Source organism: Cariama cristata, unplaced genomic scaffold, assembly GCF_000690535.1.
Source record: "Cariama cristata isolate BGI_N322 unplaced genomic scaffold, ASM69053v1 scaffold25325, whole genome shotgun sequence".
Lineage (NCBI taxonomy): Eukaryota > Metazoa > Chordata > Aves > Cariamiformes > Cariamidae > Cariama > Cariama cristata.
The window spans coordinates 74358-95675 of record NW_009619733.1 but is presented as its reverse complement, the minus strand read 5'-3'; the positions used below and the strand labels follow the sequence as shown (position 1 = coordinate 95675).

Below are 21318 nucleotides of genomic sequence, written 5' to 3'. Positions count from 1 at the left end.
AAAGCACAGTAACAGCTTTCCCTGACTTCCCTTTCCCATACAGAATGGCATCCATTACTCAAAAGCTTGTTCCCCCTTCCCAAACTGAAAAGTTGATCTATATTGCAAGGGCCAGTTTGACAATAACCTCCCTGGGAACATGCCTTGCAACCACCACATAAGATGCCATGCAGGCCCTCTGGCAAACCAGGAAAAACCTTTGCAACAAAGGTGATTCTAGCTGACTGCTAAAAAACCTCAACTTGCTTATCATAGATTGTGCCCTGCAACTATTATAATACAAGGGACAGACAAATCACATCAAATGCCAGCTAAGACTGTGGCCACTCAGTGAGGGACTGACATCTTTAGCAAAGTTAATACATGCCAATCAGGTTAGTAACACATCACAAGAAAGTGCTTGTTGTGACCAATCTTACCTGAGTTGACCAAACCTGCTGAATGTTATTTGGTGGTTGAATATATTTTAAACATTAAACTGGCTAAAAAAGAAGAAACCAGATTTGGCGGTATAGCAAAGGAGGCAGCGAGCGTAGGGGAAGAACTTATGCAATTTACATCCATTTGGGATTCCATGGCAACTAAAAAGCAAGCCTTGCATGAGTCACCATAAAGCTCACTGAACAAGTACTTTTGCTAACTCAGGGCTGAATTTAACTCAGGGGTATAAAATTTAAAAACAGCTGTTTTTTTGTCTTGTATATTCTTTAACTGATGTTTCTGCTGTATGCCTTCCTTTTGCTTTCTAAGCTATTTTCACATCTCCATCAAATACCAAACTTGTGCATGTTATGCTTTTTTTTTACTTAATCATTTTAGAGGCAATTTACACCTCAGATCAAGATCTACCTCACTATTGCAGATTGGCTCAGATCTCAGGGTCTGAAATTGCTATTGTCAGATTTCATTCGCTGGCACTTGCCTTAAGGGAGGTCAAATATTTTCAGTTGTATGACCTGTACTAGATGAGTCTACCATATGGGTGAAGTGGAGCCTTGGAAACAGAGCTCTACCTCTACCTCCATTTCAGACAGGTTTTTGCTCAAGGTATTTGTCTACAGTGAAAGCAGAACATCTATAGTCTCTTAAACAGACAATTTAACAAATTGCAAGAAAACATATACGCAGATAGTTGATAGTCAGGAGTTATACTGAGATGTAATCTTACAGACTCCTTCCGATTATTCAGGAATAATATCCCATTCTTCCACCATATTAGCAAGCTTGGTAATTCAAAAGGGTTTGTTCTGTTTTGTTTTTTCAAACCATATATAACTGTAAACACATCACAGGTTTCCTGACCTACCTAGCCAGCAAGAACAGGAGCTAAAGGTAGGTATCTACAGGACGTGAGTGTTACACTAACAGAGAACTCACCTGTCTTTAATGACACTGTGGCTTGCTTTTAAAGTACATTGCACTTAGTCTCCTACTGCTTCTTCACCATTGTTAAGCCAGTAGTTTTAAGATATTCTTGGAACTTACTTCAACAAAGAAAACAAAAATCTCAGCCACTAATGGCATTTTTCTAGCAGAAAGGGGGAGAACGGCAGAGGCACTGGTCACTCTTCTATCATTAAATGTACTTCTGTCATGCACACAGAAGAATGCACCACAATACACTGCCTTAAAGATGACCTAGCTTGACTCAGCTAAGCTGAATATGTCCTAATGTACCTTGGGCACTGCAAGAGGCAAAGCTTTAAAAGGTCCAAAAGCTTTAAAAATTATGCTATTGTTATATACTGCTTTAGAAAAGCAGAAAACAAAACAGAAGGAGCCCTAGATTTCAAGTTTTGGCATTTGATAAAATGGTGTCTGTTCTGTTTCATTCCTCTGGGAGTACTACAGTTCTATTACAGGATTGTGCCACCACTGCATAAGGAGAGATGGAAACTTCTGATTTATATCTGATTTATAGAAGTTTATAGGAAACCATGGCCTACTGTTTGCTCTGCTTAGTGATCACTTAGATGCTATTTACTGAATGCTCATTTACAAAAGTGAGTAATTAAATTCAATCAGTTGGAAAGACTAAATCAGAGGAAGGAGACTTTCTGCCAGCAATTGCTTTGATAAACTAATTGATAACTATAGCTAAACTCTCCTTCTTCCACTCCTCATCACCAATAGCTTTACTTCATAAACCACCTTATTCTCAGATCACATGCCCTGTGCTCGAAGAAATATTTTTTCCATTCATCTTAAAGAATATGCTCCAGCTAAAAACAAAGAAACAAAACACCAACAAAAACCTCTTCACTTTTAGAGAAAGCAATTTTAAGTCTATCCAGTTGTACAAAAAATGCTGTAGTCAACTGATCTGTCTACAGCATTTTCCAAATGTCAGTCTTCCGTACCTTTTCCCTGTCCTCCATTTTGCCATATGGAAATTCCACACAAACGAAAGAGGAAACTGTGAAAGTAACTACACTTTAGGAACCAACTGCACTCACTTACAATAAATTTCTGTCAGACTGCATTCAGTTACAATCTTAGAAACACTTGTAAGAATAATACATAAAGTCAAACAACAGCATGATTTTTATTTTCCTGAATGTTGTTAAGGTCTTTTCTCAACTGGTACTGCAAAAACATTGTTTTCTCAAAGTGTTGCTCTAAGTATGTTCTCTCTCCAAAAGCAGCTGATTTAGTTTATCCATAGTGTTCGGGAACAAATACTAGAAATCAAACCTCTTCCTTTTTCTGACATCACTAAACGAGCACTTAGGGGCTGGGCAAATGAGCATTTGTAGCACAAATGCTTCTCCCACGTTAGAAGGAATTAGAATTTCAAGTTAAAGGGCAAAACTACTTCACAGTAAGACACAGACATTCACCACCCCATTCCCAAAGCCAAGGCCAGGAGCAGCACAGATTCTGGCAGTGAGGGAAGAGCACCATGACCAACAGCACCACAAAATTCAAGGAGTTCAAGGAATCTGATCCCGTTAGCTGTCAGACACCCAGAATTCCAAAGGAGACACAATCCAGAGAGAATGCGGTCTTTCCAATTCAAGTACCAGATTAACGAAGAGAAGCTTGGAAGAACAAGAAACCACACCCAGAATTCAGGCAAACACAGAAATCCAGTTTGTGAGCTATTCCAGTGCTTCAGAAGAACTTTTAACTTCACTAGCACCGAGTTGCACACGTTACAGGGCTCTTTATCTGGGCCCACTCAGAAGAGACTCTCAACTGACCATCTGTGTTTTCCTGGAATTCTTCAGATAATGTCCTTGAAACGACTGAGAACATCTAGGCCCCAAAGCCACAGTGCAAAATAATATACTGAGACTTTCACATAATGCACAAAATTGACATGGCACCTCAAAAATCACATTAGTTACACAGCTGATAAAGTTGGGTCACATTAATTCTTACTGGTCAGCAGGCTGCCCACAAAATTCCCCTAGGATCTGCACAAGAACTTCTGACTGGACATAGAGAAAGGGAACCCCAAAAGCCATCAGCTGACACATGAAAAAGGAGTCCAAAGGGTTCTGGGCTACCTGGTGCCCAATCGAGGAAACTCTGCTTTGCAGGCGCTGGCTTGCCACCCTAACTCTGTCAAAGAGGCTGAGCGAGTACTGCACCACCCTGCTAAAGAAGGAAGCGGAGCTACCTGGGGCCCTCTCTGCTGAGGCGGAGATGGTATTTGCCCGTCCACTTCCATCATTTGCCATGGCGTCCTGCAGAGGTCCTTTGGTGTCCTGTAAGAATGTGGGGGAAATTAAATTCATATTAAAACTGAAAATGCCTCAGAAATACTCCTTCCGATCATGTGAGGCTGTGTTCAATTGAACACGTTGAACCAGGAAGACATCCCTCTTGCAATTAAGATATCCCTTAATCATCACATAATGCAATGTCTGAACTAAGTACGTTCCTTCTCATTTTCTGGCTTTATTAAAGTTCTGAAAGTAAGCCGGATATCCAAGAAAGTCAAAGCAGTAAGATCCCTGAAGTTTGCTCATCTGGGACATAAAACAAGTACCATTTTTGGTCTTTATTTTTGGCAGGAAGTATGTCATAAATATTGAGATGGATCCCTTATCCTTCCAAAAAGAAGGAGTACAGCTTTAGCTTGTACTAATAAAACCTGAGAAACTGGCAGAAAGACAAGCACCACCACCACCACAAAGGAAAACGTAATTTAAGGGGAAAGGACAGTTTGTAGCGTGCAAGCTTAACAGAACTTGTTAAAAGACTAGCATGTAGTTTGCTTGGAGTATGCAAAAATACTGAATTTGTATCCTCAACCCCCTTTTAAGTGCCCTGGACTGTAATGACAAAAGCTGGGAGACTTTTCTGTATTACACAGTATGTGTTGACCTTATATTTAAAGCACAAATGCTTCCATTACAATAGTATAGAAAAAGGGATATCCTTTCTTTTCACGCAGGTTCCCATTTACACACAGAAAAACTTCAGAAATGAAGGCAGGTCTTCTTCATAGCCTAAGCAAGTGGGGTAGAACTTCATGTTTCAAAGGAAATGCAAATAATTTGTTTCATCTTGAGAAAAAGCATGGAGAAACAAAGCAAAACCAAAACTGGTAACATTATTCATTTATTCTCTGCATGGACTGAATAAGTATTTCAGTCGACAAGAAAACAAATGAAAATCCTGTTCTGAATGGGACAGTACATTATTTTATAATAAGAACCGTGAAAAGAAAAGTGGTAATTAAAGGAAATGCTTTTAAATAAAATTCATAGAACTGCAAGCTCTCATGATATAAAAAGGCAACTCGATGCAATCTGAATTTTTCTACTTTCTGAAAAAAAAAAAAAAACCAAACCACAAAAGAGAGTATATTTACTTCTTCAATGTTAAGAATCAAAACCTATTAAGATGACATGTTAGATGAAAACAATGAGTTACCTTTCCTGACAGAGGACCCACTGCCGGCCTCTTCCTTTGAGCATAACCAGAGAGTCGGTAACAGTAGTGAGGCTTACAGTAGAATTTACCTGCAGATAAAACACAAATGATAGCTGACAATGAGAACACAGCAGTTTAGCACAATATAAACGTCCATCTCACTGCAACTTATTTTCTGCTGCCATTCCCATTGCTCCCTCTAGTTTCTTCACTATACACAGAGGCAAACATTATCTGAAATTTTAACTCCAGCCCTCCTCTCTCCCCCTCCTAGCTAGCTAGTCTCCTTTCCATTGGGTGCCTGACAGCCATTTAGCTTAAAATCCTATCAAACACCAAAGCAAAGCTGTGAGGTTTGTGTGGTATCACATGCTAACAATGCGGCAGTGTGTGAGGAACAAAGAAATCATCACATGAAAAGCTGGCAGAAGCACTTTTGGAAAAAGCAAGAATGAATACAACCAGCAGAGGAAAGTGACAGAGAGGACAGTGTTAACTCCCAAAGAACCATCTCTAAAAATGCACAGTGGCTACTTGTGGAAAGGACAATCAACGAATGATTCATTTTCACAGTTAAGACCTTCTGTGATACTACTGGTTTAGTAACACCCCGAAGTCTAGATGGGTTTTCACCAGTATCTGAACACTGTCAGGAAGCCAAAGCAGCACTAGTAATACCATAATACAAATAATAATAATGGCAGCAAACTGATGTCACATAATTATTGTCTAGTGTACCTTTGGCAGTGTATCCTGCTTGGTATATGAAGCCCATAGCATCCCCTACTGCTAACCTATTCCTGCAACTTTGCTAATGCATTTCAAACCTATATTCTGACCTTTGCCTCTTCTTCTAGTTTCTCTGGGCTGGTATCTGCACAATGCTTTGTTTTACAATGGAAAAGTGACAAACGCTATCTTTTGAGAAGTCTCTGCTTAAATAAACATTTCTTAATATTTACTTTTTCCAAAAACAGCTCTTTCAAATTGTCTGAAAAGAGCAACAACAGAAAAGCTCTTCCATAAAAATTCTCAGGCTTTGAAGCCTAAAACCAGACACACACTGCAGAACGCTGCAGAATGCTCATCAGTCCAAACAGCTAGATGAATAACAACGATACGTGCATAGCTTTGTCACCACCTCTCTCAAAGAAAACTCAGAATAAAATATAAGCTAAATTTTCAGAATGATGAGATTAGATAGGATACCACATATTTCTGTTTGGTCATATCTGCTTCATATACACACACAACTGTTAGGCATGTAATGTCATTTCAGAATCAATGCTGTAAGTGTGCTGAAACACCAAGCTTTGTGTTGTCTTCATTGAGAACAATCTGGCCATAACTGCATACATAACCTCACTTGCAGAGGAAATCACTAAACCTGGCGGCAGAAACTGTTTCAGCCCATACAGCTGACAGACAAGCTCAGTCTGTTTGCCAAACGTATAGTCAGGTATTCAGTTACTTGTGAATGTCCAAAATAACCAGTTTTCAAATATGCTTTTTCCCAACTTTGATTTACTGATCAAGATATTACTTTTGTATGTTGATTTCAAAATTATCAGTGGCCCCTTTAAACTTGCATGCCAAGTCTGCTGACTTTCCGGCCAAGTAATAATGGGTTTTCTACTCCTTAATGGGAGTCTGGTTTGACAATGCTAAGTTCCCTCAACTCCTCATGACTGAGCAAGTCCATTACTTAAGTCATTATATAATGCATCATCAATACGAAATTTTGGCTCTTTTTGCCCCTTAAGCCTAGATGGTGTTTCCATGGCCATTATTCTACCCAGTATATGCAAACAGATTCTTCCTTAGCTACATGCAGTAGATACCTATCAATTTTATAACATTTCAATCTGCAGTAGAATATTCTGGAATTTCATCCTGTGGCATATCAATTTATAATTTTTACTTCATTTTTGCCTCAATGAGTGGGGAAAACTATCAGTACTAACACTTTTTTCCTGTTATTTTGGTTTCTACACCAACACGTCTGGGGTAGAATCCTTTCCACCTAACCTCTGACTAGTTTTACATCACTTTGCACAAATTTTCATATTGAGATAGGAGTAAAGATAAATGGCAGCTGTGGAAGAAAATAAAGGCATACCTGCTAATATAAATAAAGGTTTATCTGACATACTTTCTCATTTTTTCTTCAGAAAATGTGGAATTTCTGTCAATCACTGCTCAAGCAAAGAATGTAACACATTGCTACTCTTAGAAGGTGATTACTTTTCACAAGTGATGTGTGATTTCAAATTATTACATTCAATATGCACACTTTGTTGATAAATTGAGTTTCATCTGCTGCCATATTGTCTGGTTTCTCAGATTTGTTAGGTATATCTGAAGCTTCCCTTAATTCTTAGCATGCTAGAATCTGTTAACTAAGTCATCAGCAAGTTTCAGAATCATATTCCTTCCTCCTCAGTCTACCAGATAGAGAAAACAAGAGTCCTTACGGAATCTTCAGTAACTACTTCAACAACACTTTCTCTGTTTATATGACTGACTTACCTCTACTGAACTTCGATGCTCCATTTTTTGCTACATAAATAGAACTTAGTCTGTAATAGGCTACTATCATAGCCCCTGATTATAAAGTTCCTATTTTAGTACATCTAAAATAAACATACAGAGTTGGACAGTTGTGATGTCTTCAAGAAGAAAAAGCTGACTGCATTTTTCTCCAACGTGTTATTTTCTCTTCAGTGGTATTAAACACCAAAGAGTTTCCTCGTTGACAGTACTGAAATAAGAATAAAGGGTCTAGCCCTCAAATTCAGCCTCCAAACCCTTGTAAAGCCCCTAAATACTATTTGTTTCTTTGCATTCTAGCAGTTGTTTTATGTTAAATTAATTCCTAAGAGCTCAGTTATTTTGCTGTCAGCATGACCTGGCCACAGGAAATCCACATAGTTTCAACAGTTTGAGAGATGGTGTCTTTGGAATCAAGTTACTCTCTTCCTTAACTCGCCAAATAATTTTTAAGTAAAGAAAGAGCTGAAATCACTAGATGGACTTCCAGGACAGTTAAGAGAATTCTGACAAAAAGGCAATTTCTCTTACCGTCTTCAATATCATAGGCATAGGATGACAAGCGCAGAGTCGTCGCACAGTATTCACACTTGAAGCAACTCCGGTGGAAGAACTTGCCTTCAGCACTCAGCCTTTCCATCACATAGACTCGCTTGCGGCAGAAGTAGCAAACATCACTGCCCCCCAGGTTTTGGGGGAACTCCTTTTTGAGCGAGCCCTAGATAGAAATAGGCATGGTTAAATTTGTGTGTGACCAGCCTTACCAAGATTGCACGGTCATATTTTCTCTTCATTTCTGTGGATATAGGAGCATCTGGATGCTGCAGTTCTTTCACACATGGGTGCCGCAGTTCTTGGACATAATTCAGAGTTTTAATCAGGACACCAAAAACTAACCTTATTGTTCAGGGAAGAAGGTCCTAGGATGTCATGCCTACATATGTCAGGAGTAAAATAAGCTCTGGATGGAAGAGCCGACACCAGTACTATTAATGATGTAAATATGTACTTGAAATAAATGACTGAAGGAGGCATATGATGGAAAGCCAAAACCATCAGAAGTCCCTCAAACAGCAGTTCTTAGACCTACATTATCAAAATCAGTATCTTCTCCAGAAAACAATAATGCAGAAATAGCCCCAATGGATCAAACACATCTTCATAAATACGACAAGCAGTTTCTCAACTGTTTATGCACAATCCTTGGACACTGAGATTAGATTAAAATATTTTGCAAGGAAAATGAGGACAAGAGTGAGGGTGAGCAGAGAAAGGGAAATGAAGTCTTTCACAAAGCTACGACAGATTCCATTAGCAGTAGTAACAACTGGACACTCACAATACTTCAGATCTACAGTACATCTAATCACAAACACGCATCATCTTCTGTACATCATCTTACCAGTTCCTTCTTGTCTAGAAGGGTTTTGGGTTGCTCTTTCCTTTGAAGCTGATTGGCTATCTGCTCAGCCAATGAGCTCACTCCGCCTGTGTACATCTTTATATACTTCTACCAGATGGATGGAATAAAACAGCAGTGAAGTGAGAAAAGAAAAAAAACCAAAACAACAAAACACATAAATTAAAAAAATTACTAAAATGATGATAGGTTAGGTAGTGAAAAGGTGCAGAGAAGTCAAACCATGCCAAGACAGTGGACAATACAAAGTGACAAGTAGTAATAGCAAAGCTAGTGTCATCAGAAATCACCAGTACAGTCCAGGATCAACTGTACGAACAGAAAAGGCAGCTTGCGTTTTGCTTTCTCTAAGTGCTCTAGAAATACTATGATGATGAAGAAAGCAGATCTTGTTTTCACTTGTGGGGTGTTTTGCACCTAGAAACCTACACATAGACACTTCTCAAAGATGAGGCCAAATATAGGTTAAGATTTTAGGTTCCAGGCAAAATTGGCAGCAGAAACAGAGATCTTTTAGAAGACACGCTACACAGTCTAATGCAACATGCTGATCACAACAGCATATTTATATGCTTAGCAACTGGAAAGAATTCATTTACAAAGCATTCATAGAGCAGGGAAAAATCATTAACTAAGGAACCCACAGTGATTAAAAAAATATTAATTCTTCCAATGCTAAAATATACAGAGGTTTATATGGAAAAAGATGCAAGAGCCTCATCTAATGCATTAAAGCCATACCTGCATACATCTGGAACATATACTTGTTCAACTGTGAACAACGGCTTTATGCCTAGGCTTTTCTCCATCATGGGTATTGACTGACTCCCTAACTTTGGATATCTAAAAACTCTCTGGTATTCCAAGAAATCTAGGCAAGTTGGCTGTTACCTTAGATGGTACAAAATGAGTGTTTGCAAGCCAAGTTCAGTCACTGTAGGAGTAGAGAAAGTGTTTTTCACAGGAAATACTTAACAACCATTGGCAATAATTACATGGTTAAGAAAATTATGTGGTTACATCCACATTAGCTCAATCACACTGCAAACAACACGTATTTGACTCAGAGCAGCAAGGAGCAGCAGCCAAACAATTTTCCTTTTCCAGACTAAGAGGCATTACAAATGTTCCTAGCGGGAGTCTCCTCAGCAAATGAAGGATCATCAGAGAGACACTCCAGTTTCTGGCAAGTGTAAAAGACCAAGGGTAACAGTTTTCTGAAGGAAAGGACTAAAGTTGTATCTAAAAAACCTCCTTTACTCATATAGCATAGTTGTTTGAAGCACACTAGTTATTTCGACAACTAATAACACAGCACAGATTTCGTACACGTGGTTATTAGCCTTTTAAGAATGTTTAAGACCTTCAAATGTTCAGACACCAGAACAGCAGGAAGCATCACAAAAACTGAAATTCACCACAGAATAAGTACTTCTTTGGGGAAAACTGTTATGAAAATTGAGTGCTCCGCCATAAGATATTACTGCTGCTGTCACTGAAGTCCTAATTCTTAAGCTCTGTGCCACTGCAGTAATGAGGGTTTATTTCTACCCAGTAAGAACTTCTACCTGTCTACTGATTCCACCGCAAAATGCAGAGCACTCACAATATTTATATGCAAGAAGTAACACATGATCTGTCTTTCAAAATTTTCCAGGTTCCATATTCTTCCTCAGCTAGTGTGTGCACACACACATGTGCAGAGTTGCCTTTCAATGTCATATATCACATCTTGTCAAATACTACATTTAAAATGGTGCTCATTGGAAAAATTTCCTCCAGCATTGACTTTTAATTGGCAATCATAATCATATGGCCAAGAGTTTTCCATTTTCCTCTAAAAGACCAGAAAACTTTGAAGCTTTAAGTTTTCTTAAAAGATAGTTCAAGCTTTTACATGGTAAAAACTTTCTTTTAGCTGAGCCAGGTTTCCACTGAACAAGTTTTGATTTGAAACCTTCATCCAACCTTAACTGCAGATGCTCGAGGATCTTCACATTTCTACCAACACATATGAAGTTCCACGCTCAAAAAGCGATTATGCTAATCTTAACTCACAATACCTTGGACTATTTGGTGGGGGAAATTTAGTTGCTGAATTTTTGAATTGGCGTTCCGTGTTTCTGATTTGTTTTGCTTCTTTCCTACACATCTCATCTGGCCTAATACTGGGTCTTAAATGAAGGATTTTATCTCTCCTCCCATGAGCAAAAGCCTTCAAGATATACAACGTTCTGCAATATTTTCAAGAGTGGGCAAAGAACACACTCCAGCTTAGGTCAAATCAAGTTCCTGCTGTTTATGTATGACAACTGGAACTACATCAAATGTTCAATGATTTTCCAGAAAGCTGAAGTACTTTTTATTTCACACTGTCCATTAAGCATATATCCACAAAGCATTCTGTAGTTTGGCCCAAGATCTCAACAAAAGCAGCAAGCAAAACAAGAAAGCTTTACTGCAAAGCCAGAAGGACTATCAGTGCTCAAAACAAATTATTTGAGAGTGAGATGTACCACAAGCTTTTAATTTACACGAAACATTAAATATATTTAGTTTCAAACTGCATTATGGCTGACAATAACCAAGCTATGCCACAGGTTGCCTCTGGCTTCTCATTTGTGCATGAATATGCACAGACATTGCATTCTGCAGGTGAAGCATTGCAAGCCTAGCCATCTCCTGTGGTGTGTCCTTGGCTGGTGGGACTGGGGTGCAGCAGGCAAACACAGCTGAGTGCACCTTGCAATGCTCACGCTAATGCTACCTGTCGAAGGGAGTCAGATGAAGGTGAAGAAGGGCGATTAGAAGAACGGAGGCTAAGGGAGAGCTCCCACTGGTCAACAAAGAATCGGCGAGACGGTTCAGTCTCAGGCTAAAAAATAAAATAAAAAATCAAAACAATCATACATGGCTACAGAGGGAAGAGAGGGGAAAATAAAAGAACCTCATGCCCTTCTGACCACCATCAAAAAAAATTTCTTACAAACTTGGAGAAAAATGTCAAGTGTATCTTCACCTTCTCTCTAGTGAGGCAGAGTAAGTTATTCTTCATTTGCTCTTTATTAGGTTTTAAGTTATTTAGGACCATTTGGAAGCAGTTACCTACTTCCACAGATGTCCAGCCTCCTGTAACCCAACAAACTAAGCCACTGGCAAAGATCCCAAATCAATTTCCTCTGCTCCTCTTGTGTCTCCCACTGTTCTGTATTACTGGCCCAAGGCACTAAGATCATATTTCAGGTCATTTGAGACCTCTTCTATATTTTAACCATATAAACAAAAAGCCTGGTCTCCTTGGGGATGGAAGAGAAAGAAATTAACTTGTATGTGTTCCCAGTAATTAGCAGCAAATCTCCAACCTAAAATTTACTGTAAGCAGATTGGAAACATCACATTGAAAAGAATGAAACAATATAAAGCAATCTGCTGTTCTTGCTTATTAAATAGCAAACAATAAATTCCGAAATGAGAATTTGCACCCTTCTGAAACTGGTTCCTCACAGGAGAACCCAAAATTTGGTCTTCCAGCATACCCTTGTCACTATCCCTATGGTTCATTATGCCTATCTCCCAAGAAATACTCCACATAAGTAGGAAAAAAACAATAGCCAGAAGTATCACACAAATAGCACTAGTAGAAACTCTGCATTCCTAGAAATTACAGTCTGGAAAGAAAAATTAAGCAAATTTCAAATATTTGACTCTCTTTTAGAAGAAAACTATGGTTTTAGTTATAAAAAGGAAAAATAAATGTCACGTAGCTGCATAGCCCATGAAAATAGCTATTTCTAGCCACTTAGAATAGGCTAGCCTCAAGTTTAAATCTACTAGACAAAATGCAAAATAGCTTGGCTTTCACAGTTTCCCCAATTTAAATACTGTTTATACACATTTTTTCCGTACTTAAGATCAACATTTACTCAAATTTCTTTTCTGAAAATATCTTACTTTAAGCCTTTTCTTACTAATCTATTTTTCTTGTTTTCTTCTCTTAAATCCCACATCATAATCCATCACTGCCTGCAGTGTTCCAACATCTGTTTCCTCTCTTTCCTCTCTGCCCTACCCACCTTATTCTTTCCTCTACTTTGAGTTCTCTGTCTCCTCTCTGCTTTATCTCCTCTTTAATTCTGCACTACACAGAAATTAGACAGTTTGAAAAATAATTTCTATCTTTGCTTGCAATGCTGTTACCTTTTCCACCCTCAAAAGGAGCTGGAAAGTGCTAGAGCACAACACAAAAGGTAGGAGCAACATGTTTTGGTCTAGATGTTCATTTTTGTATCATCATTTCAACTGAATAAGGAAATGCACATGAACATGCGATCCTTGGATCATGCCCAAGATCTTCAGTTGTGTCATCCATTAACAAATACGTGCTGACATATTTAAACTAGTCTTCTTACTCAGTCTTTCATAGTTTCTTCTATGTCCCCAAATCCTATCTCAAATCTAGCCAAAGTTCACTCTTCCTTCCTGGAGGACAGCTTCACCGACTTTAATCATCAGCCAAAATGGCATCCCCAAGGAACACCAATGAAAAGTGACCTAGATGTTATAAATATCCTTTTGGCATGGCTTGGAAAAGTTATGCCCACCAACAAAAGTTCTGGGACTTTCCAGCTCAAGACAACAGCTTGATTTTGGATTGTTAACTCAAACCAGTAAGTTACTAAAAAAATCACCTATGTAGATGGTGTTTTCCAAAAGCACTCTCCAGTTTGCCAAATGCTGTTGAAGACAACTGAAAACAGAGACAGGGGCAAGCAACTAGAAACTAAAGAGACCACTGTTTAAACTGGCACCTCCCACATGCCAAAGTCAACAGAAGAGAAAATTAAGCACAAAACAAAACCAAACCAAAAGCGTACACAGGAATCAAAGAAAATCTGCACAAGCTGCTAACTCTACCATTGGAAATAAGTATACAGGAAGCATGGACAGAAGAGTAGTACTTCAGAGCCAGGAACTATGCTTGGAACATACGCATGTTCTTGCTTCCACAAGCAAGTAAAATTTGTGAGGAACTGACTGGTAAACAATCACTGTGCGATGATTTGATCTGGAGTCCAGCTGGTTTTCAGCATGTACTCTGAAGCTTGGAGGCTGTTTTTTACCTTATTGTTCATATTCTGTTTTGAGAAACAGAAACACTGTCATTCATCAAACAAACAGACAGTTAAGAACTGGCAAGTAGGATAAAAATACCACACAAAATAGACTTGACTGTGTCTTTTTAACCACATGACTGTACAGTAATGGTCATTGTATTTTGGTGAATTTTGCTATCCCTCTGACCCCAGATGTCACCAGTACCCAGAATTCCGCACTGATACAGGACACCAGATAGGCAGGGCTGTAGTCACCTGATGCCTCACTGCAGGTCTGGACTCCAGGAGGGCAGCCAGTTGACATGCCCTTTGCTCAACATTCTCAGGCACTTGGTCATCAGAAAATAAACGAGGAGATCTCTGTGAGATGAGGAAGGAGGGAGGAAGTAAACAAACCAGCAAAAAAAGCCCCAAAAGGAACAGACACCGAAATGCCAGACAAAAGGTATGAAATTCACATGCAGAACAGTACGAGAAGCTCCCATGTGAAGACTGGTTTTATTCTCAATGTCTACTGTTCTAATTAGGTGTTAACTTTTGACCTTTAAAGCCAAGAAAACACAGTTGAATTAGTCATTATTCACAACTCTCTCATCTAAGACTGCTGCAGCCGAAACCAAACAAGCATGTGGCCTCTCTCTCTGGCATGACCATCCAAAAAAAATAAAAAAGCAGTTTTATCACGCACAAAGGAGCTTATTTGCCAACTTATTTCACCATAGTTCTTCATTCTCAAGGATTTCCTTTACTTACCTAAATCTGTACATATTTGTGTTTCTCAGATTTTGTGCACAGAAACACAAGTTTATAGTATATACTTCAGTTTTCATAAAGAATGAGTTAGTTTCCTTAAAATGCTGGTATACGAAAAGCGAATGCTGTACTTACACCAAAGAGAGGATGTTTAATGAGCCTGGCTGGTTGAAGCAAAGCACAGCAAAATCAAACTATCACAGAAGCTGCTGGTTTTACTTCTGCAACTTCACTGTCCTACCTGTTCTTACTGCACTGTCATGTCAACATACCCCAGGCACAATATTTGACACCTCTGCTATTCTGGTCTTTCATATCAATCTTCTTAAATTGTTGTGCAGTGCACTTAGTGACATGGAAAAAAGACCTGGCTCGTGGTCTGCTGTACAAGACAGGAGTATCACTTGCACTATCACACACCCTACAGCTAATTTGTTTGTAGAGTTCAAAAGTAAATGGACCAGGAACTAAACACACGTGCAGGAAGAAACCTCAGGCTTGATCTGTCAAGAATGTCAGGGTGCTGCTATGTATTGCTAACTGTCCTTCAAAGCAGAATAGAAAATTGGGTTCACACCCAATTTACGAGAAATACTTTTCCCATTCAGATGCATTAATAATATTCTCTACTTTCAGCTGCTTTTTCAGTTCCACCTACTCCTTCCTACTAGATCATTTGCACTAAAACTAGGGCCTATTATAAAGCTGTGGGCTTCTGTGTCACTGCAGACACACACTTATTCATTTTCTACTGCCTGTCAGAAAACATTCAGCCCACAAGAGTCTTTTGTTAGAACACATTCTGAAAGTTGCAACAGTTTTATAGCTGGCTACCACTTATGACTTAATTCATCCAAAGCCTTTACTGGAACGTCAATTAATTTGTCAATATGAATTGAAATCAAGCAATTCTTTTGCATGCCTATCTTTTCTTTTCCCATGCTTCTGTATAATACTGAGCCATTCAGACAGACTGTTGAATATTTCACTGTTAAGAAGGCTTCAAAGTCTCTATACTAAATAGTGCCTCATCGTTTTTCCTTTTACTTTGGCCTGTAGGAGGCAAGATGGAATGCCAGTTGCTTAACCATCCAGAAAGCAAGCAGTGAAAACAATGCAACCATGTTCGCATGAATTGGCATAAAACATAACTCTTCTTGTTCTGCTACAGCCACAGCATACTTTAGTGAAGAGGTGTAAGAGAAAAAGAAGAATCAGAAGAGCTTAAGTGCTAGATCTACGGCAAAATAAAAGCATATAGCAAACTGTTGATGAAGGCTGTTATGCATTCATGTGGGTATCACACAGAAATAATCACTCCTAATTGACTCTCAGCAGTTTCAGCGTGTTAACAGCAGCATTAGGATAAGTGTGTTTCACTACTCAGTATATTTGCTCTCTGTATTGCACACATCCACCACAGCCTTGTGTCATCAGCATCCATGCCATTTGTTCATGCTCTTTACCCTTTCCTGTCTGGGACTCTGCTCCCCAGGACAGTCAGCACCAGGTTCCCTGTTTCTCTGCAGGCAACAAATTATGAGCTTAATAACAATCACAGACCAACTTCCTAGTCAAAACACACTTCATCTGACTTTTCTTATGATGTAGGCAGAAAAGAGGCCATAACAATAGCAGAACAGTTTATTAAGAATATTCTAAACCTGGCAATAACAACTTGGCTTTTTTAAAAAACTTAGATATTCATATTAGATCAGTAAACCACAATATAGTACCACAATGTAATGAAATTAGTACAATAAAGATGGTAAGACACTCAACATAACTCATACTGTGATGTTAGATCAAAGGAAGGAAACGGAAAGTTTAGAAGAAGTGGCAGAATGAATGCATTAGAAGCACAGAGGTATAGGTTTTAAAAGACATCAGTGTAACAAGGACGCAAATCCATCTGATTTGCTATGAGGTCTTGGTCAAGACGATTTCGGGAAAAGAAATCATTCCTAAGGGACAAAGAATGTCTCCAAAAGCAAACTCCTCGACTGAATCTAACAGATCAGTTCTGTAGCACAGGGTGTTAAAATTCCCCAGAGTTAAAAGGAGAGAGAAAAATTTTTATTATTATTTCTTTGAACAAGAAGACATGCAAACTTTCCTGCAGCACACAATGTAGAAAATGGTCAAAGTACACTTGGACCCAGCAGTAGTTGGCTCTTATGACTGAACTAGGCAACCAAAAAGACACAGGACAAACAAACACTTTGAGAAGCTAGGCAGGGAAAAATATAGAGCTAAGGGGTCCTTAGTGACTGAAAGTCAATTTCTCTATATGGAAAATGAATCCCATGCCATAGATTAAAAAGTAAAGCTCAGTATTTAACTGCCTTAGTTTCTCTATCTGTAAGCTTGGGGAAAACCCTTCTTCTCTCATGAAATGTATCTGTCAAAATTTTCAAAGGATGTGGCCAAGAGGAAGGCAGCTAGCTATCACATCATGATAATATTATACTCAATTCAGTTTCAGGGCAGATTTTGCTAATGAAATGGGCTTTCCCCACCCATTCTACTTAGATGTCCATTCCTCCGTCCTTCCTTGCATCTTATGCTGTCCACAATGTGCCAGAAAACTAACCACTTTTTTTAATAGGACAGTTTTAAATCAGATCAGTCAGCAGACCAGACCTATCCTGCAGATGCAGACACCACAGAAGCTGCGGAGAACGTGTGCTCCAGAGGCTGAAAATAATTAGACCAGATTAACTGTAACGTGCAACTACACCCTGAGAAATCACAGCAATAAGGTAAGTCAAATTTTATGTCCAAGACTAAGTCTTGTCTACTCTGCTAAAAGGTAACATGCCTTTACAGAGTTTATAGGCATCCAAGTGTTCAGCAAAGAAACATTTTCTACCTATGGGGAAATTTATGTGTACAATCCTTATTTAAAGTTATGAGAGGTCTATGGAACTGCAGCTGCCTTTTTATCACCTCAAGATTAGTTCAGGATTGATCAGGGAGGAGTGGAATTTATTACTGCAGTAGGAAAATGAAACAAAAATTTAAAAAGGATACAACTCAAAGAAGCACAATGACCATGTACAAGACACAAATATTAAAAGATTTCAGGTAACATTTAACTAGGACAATAAATACATGTGCACGAACATTGGGATGCACGTTTATACACTGTTCAGAACAGCTCTCACTGCTCCAAATTCAAACTCAGGTAGACTGAACACAAACTTGTGAGACAAAGGCCTGGGTGCTGGGGAAACAGAAGGATCACAGTGGACATGCATGGCACTACAACACTCCAAAAAAACACTTCATACAAGTAATCCTAAGAGAGTTTCACAGATACAAGGACAAATACTCAGTCACACCTATTTAAATGAAGAGTGGAGATAAGTTGCATTTTCTTTCCCTGCATTACTCCAAATATTTCATTTCTATTATGTTGCAACTCAAAACTGAGAAAGGTTATTGTAAGTATAAATTACCCTACAGTCTCCACTGGAGACTCTCCATGTTTCTGGTGACCTAATGCCGACCTATGTTTCTAAGTTAAGAGAAGAAGCCCTATCACTCCCTGAAAAAAGAAAATTGGAAACACATTTGTAAATGTGCTATCTGGTAACTGATCTAGTCACTTGTACAAGCAGTAATGAAGAGAGAGGGACAGAGCATGCAGAGGGAATCACCTGCTGCCTGGGATACGGTGGAGAGGAAGGTGGAGTGGAAGAAGTGAGCATGATCACTTTTTTGGGGCAGGTCCGAGAACGTTCCTTATTCCTCAGCTTTTTTTAAACAGGAAAAGAAAAAAAAAATCATAATAATGGTAGAAAAGAGATAACATTGCCATTGGCTTTGGTAAGACAGGCCGGAATGCATGAACGAAGAGACTGTGATCTTAAGCTGACACCTCTCACTAGTGATGTAAAGCAACACCTTATCTGAAGCTGAAAGACCTAAGTTTTTTCACCCATAGCCACAGGATCACATGACCATTTGACAGATAATTCTAGGGGCAGCCAATCAACACTACTTATATCAATCATCAATTAAACCAACAGTTTCTGACTCAAGGTCTTACAATCGGTGAAAGGTACAACTTGGAACTCTCCATATCACAGTTGGACTGCTCTCTTTGCATCATGAAAAATTACTTATTGCTGCGCCTTGCAATGTTTTAAAATATCCATCCTGTTGACCTAATTACTCTTCGTTGCAGTTCATTAGCAATGCAACTCAAGCCACAGTGTTCTGTTCTCAGCTTTAGATCCCTCCTCTTTAACTTACAGATATTAAACTATCTCAGGCAAGTTAAGCTGTACTACATTCTACTAGAACAGAAATACAGCTGGTTTTATAGTCAAAACGTAGCCATATCTAATAGTCTGAATATTACACAATGCACATACATGTCCTCATTTTAATATGCCAGAAAACATGCCTTTCTAGTTCTGTACCTCCTTACTATGCACAGTCTTTTCTCCACCACTTCTTGATTATTAATATATCTTCTGCCTGATTCTTCCTTTCCTTTTAAGTTCTCACAAGAGCATATCAGGAAATTGCTGCGCTGTGAAAAAAATGCTGTGTATCCAAAGCGACTGTTAGATAGCCTCCAAAGAAACAGCACACTGTTTAAAGATATTACAGATGTTCATTACTGCCCTTACAGCTGAGCTGGCACTAACATCTGTTTGGGTGTTCTCTTCCCCTCTCAAAAAAAAAAATCAACTCTTTATTTCAAACAGATGCTACAAGCAGCTTAAACTAAAGCACACAACTTTGCACTGAATGAGGATGAGGAACATTCATATGCTGTTTCAAAAGGCTCAGCTGTGAAGTCACTAATTTCTGGCTGAAAGGGTGATAATATTTTCAACTGCTGCAGCTGTTCATGGATTTTTGTCTGACCATGGCCAAGTTTGCAGTTTTCACATATGTCTACTTTTCCATGGCAGATCTCAGAATATAACACTGTACAGGTACGTGAAGTACATGTTCAGTCCTCCAGTAGGATGCATTTCTGAACATGCAAAGACAAAGATGGCTACAGGAAAGATATATCAACAGATTTCTATAAAAATTAAATAAGAAAAACAGTATTTGCAGAAATCATTGGTGGTGTTAGTTCTCTTCTGTTGAGATTTCAGCTCCTGCTGGCTGTGGTCATCTCAGTTAGTCATTGCATATCTTCAAAAACCACAGTTCCAACAGAATTACTGAAAAGAGTTTGTACTGCTGCATCTTTATCACACTTCAGGGAATCATCTCAAAAGAACAAGCATCAGATCTCCAGAGGCAGAAAAGATGTGTACCAAAAGACATGTGATCTCCATCTTACAAACATCTTTGTACACATCAGGGATTTAAACTTAGGTATTACACACATACCTTGTTGCTGTTAGAAGACCTATGAAACTCTAGCAGAAAACTGCTGAAAGGCTATAAGCTGAGAGTCTGCAAAGTCAGGACAAAATTCAGTTTAAAAGGCTCGTCTCTTATACCATACCCAAACAGTCAGATCCTCTTCTGGATAGACCATATGGCTTTCCAATGGCTTCATGATCCCTGACGAGATGGTGTTCCCCAAAAGGAGCCAAAATGGCTTGGAAAGCAATAGGACACACCATGGAAGATGCTTTTATACAAGCAGGTGTTCATTTGAGCAGATTAACCACCACACCATGAAAGGCAGGCCAGCTTTTTTTAGGAGATATTACCATCATATAAAAAACAATGTACACTTAACAGTATCTTCGTGCATTACTAGCCACTGCTGAGGTGCTCATAATATCACGAACCCAATTTTGACAACACAGGTCTACATTCTCAAAACGTAGCTCAGTAAAGCAAACTTTGTAATCCAATTCATGAAGAAAATGCAGGCCACAGAATGCTGAGAGCAGCAGATTGGTGGGGTTTTTAACCTGCTTGATCTTTTGAAGGTTTTCCCTTTCCAAAAGAGACAGCATTAAAGGTCTTGTGATGAAAGTAAAAACTGCTTCAGAACAAATTCTGCCAGGATTTCACTCTTTCTAGGAATTCTGCCTTAGCAAGCCACCCCTACCCCACCTGTACAACAGACACAGAGACATTCCACCTTACAAGCTCATTGAAACTGCTGGCCTTGTAACTCTTAACTCCAGGGCAAAGCAAGATTCTAGACTTAAACTGATGAGCAAGTACAGCTAAGGAAGTCCATCTGACAGACATGGGTGGGCAATAGCCCAAGGCAGATGTAAATTTTCCATCAAAACTGGGGGTCCAACCCAGACGACATCCTTTGCAACTGTGTGGTTTCTCCCCTGCAATCACTCTTCTGTTTTTGCAGTATACTTTCTTCTTCCATGCAGTTGCCAAGACACAGGAAGGACCAAACCTATCAATCACAAGATGCAGAACTGCCCTTCTCCAAAGACCCCTGACGATCTCAACTTCATTCTCCCTACCAGGAAGATATTAGGAAACTTGCGGTTTCCCTCAATAACACATCACCACTTTGTCCCCTTAGGAACTGCTTTGCTCCTCTTCAAAGGACTCTTCAGTAGAAGGTATTTGCTGTGATACGTCTTAGACACAGTCACTGACAGAAGTTTCTGCTCAAACTCTGACACCTGTGCC

General features: G+C 39.1%; 1 protein-coding gene across 1 annotated transcript in view; it reads right to left on the bottom strand.

The window, feature by feature from the left end:
- The window catches only part of MICAL3 (microtubule associated monooxygenase, calponin and LIM domain containing 3), a gene marked incomplete at its 3' end in the record, with an annotated part of 66300 nt that overhangs the window by 22317 nt on the left and 22665 nt on the right, over positions 1-21318 (bottom strand). The window contains exons 16-18 of the mRNA XM_009701363.1: positions 7969-8155; positions 4888-4976; positions 3626-3713 (exon numbers count right to left, since the gene is read on the bottom strand). Coding sequence (XP_009699665.1) covers positions 3626-3713; positions 4888-4976; positions 7969-8155 — 364 coding nt within the window. The remainder of the gene's footprint in view (positions 1-3625; positions 3714-4887; positions 4977-7968; positions 8156-21318) is intronic.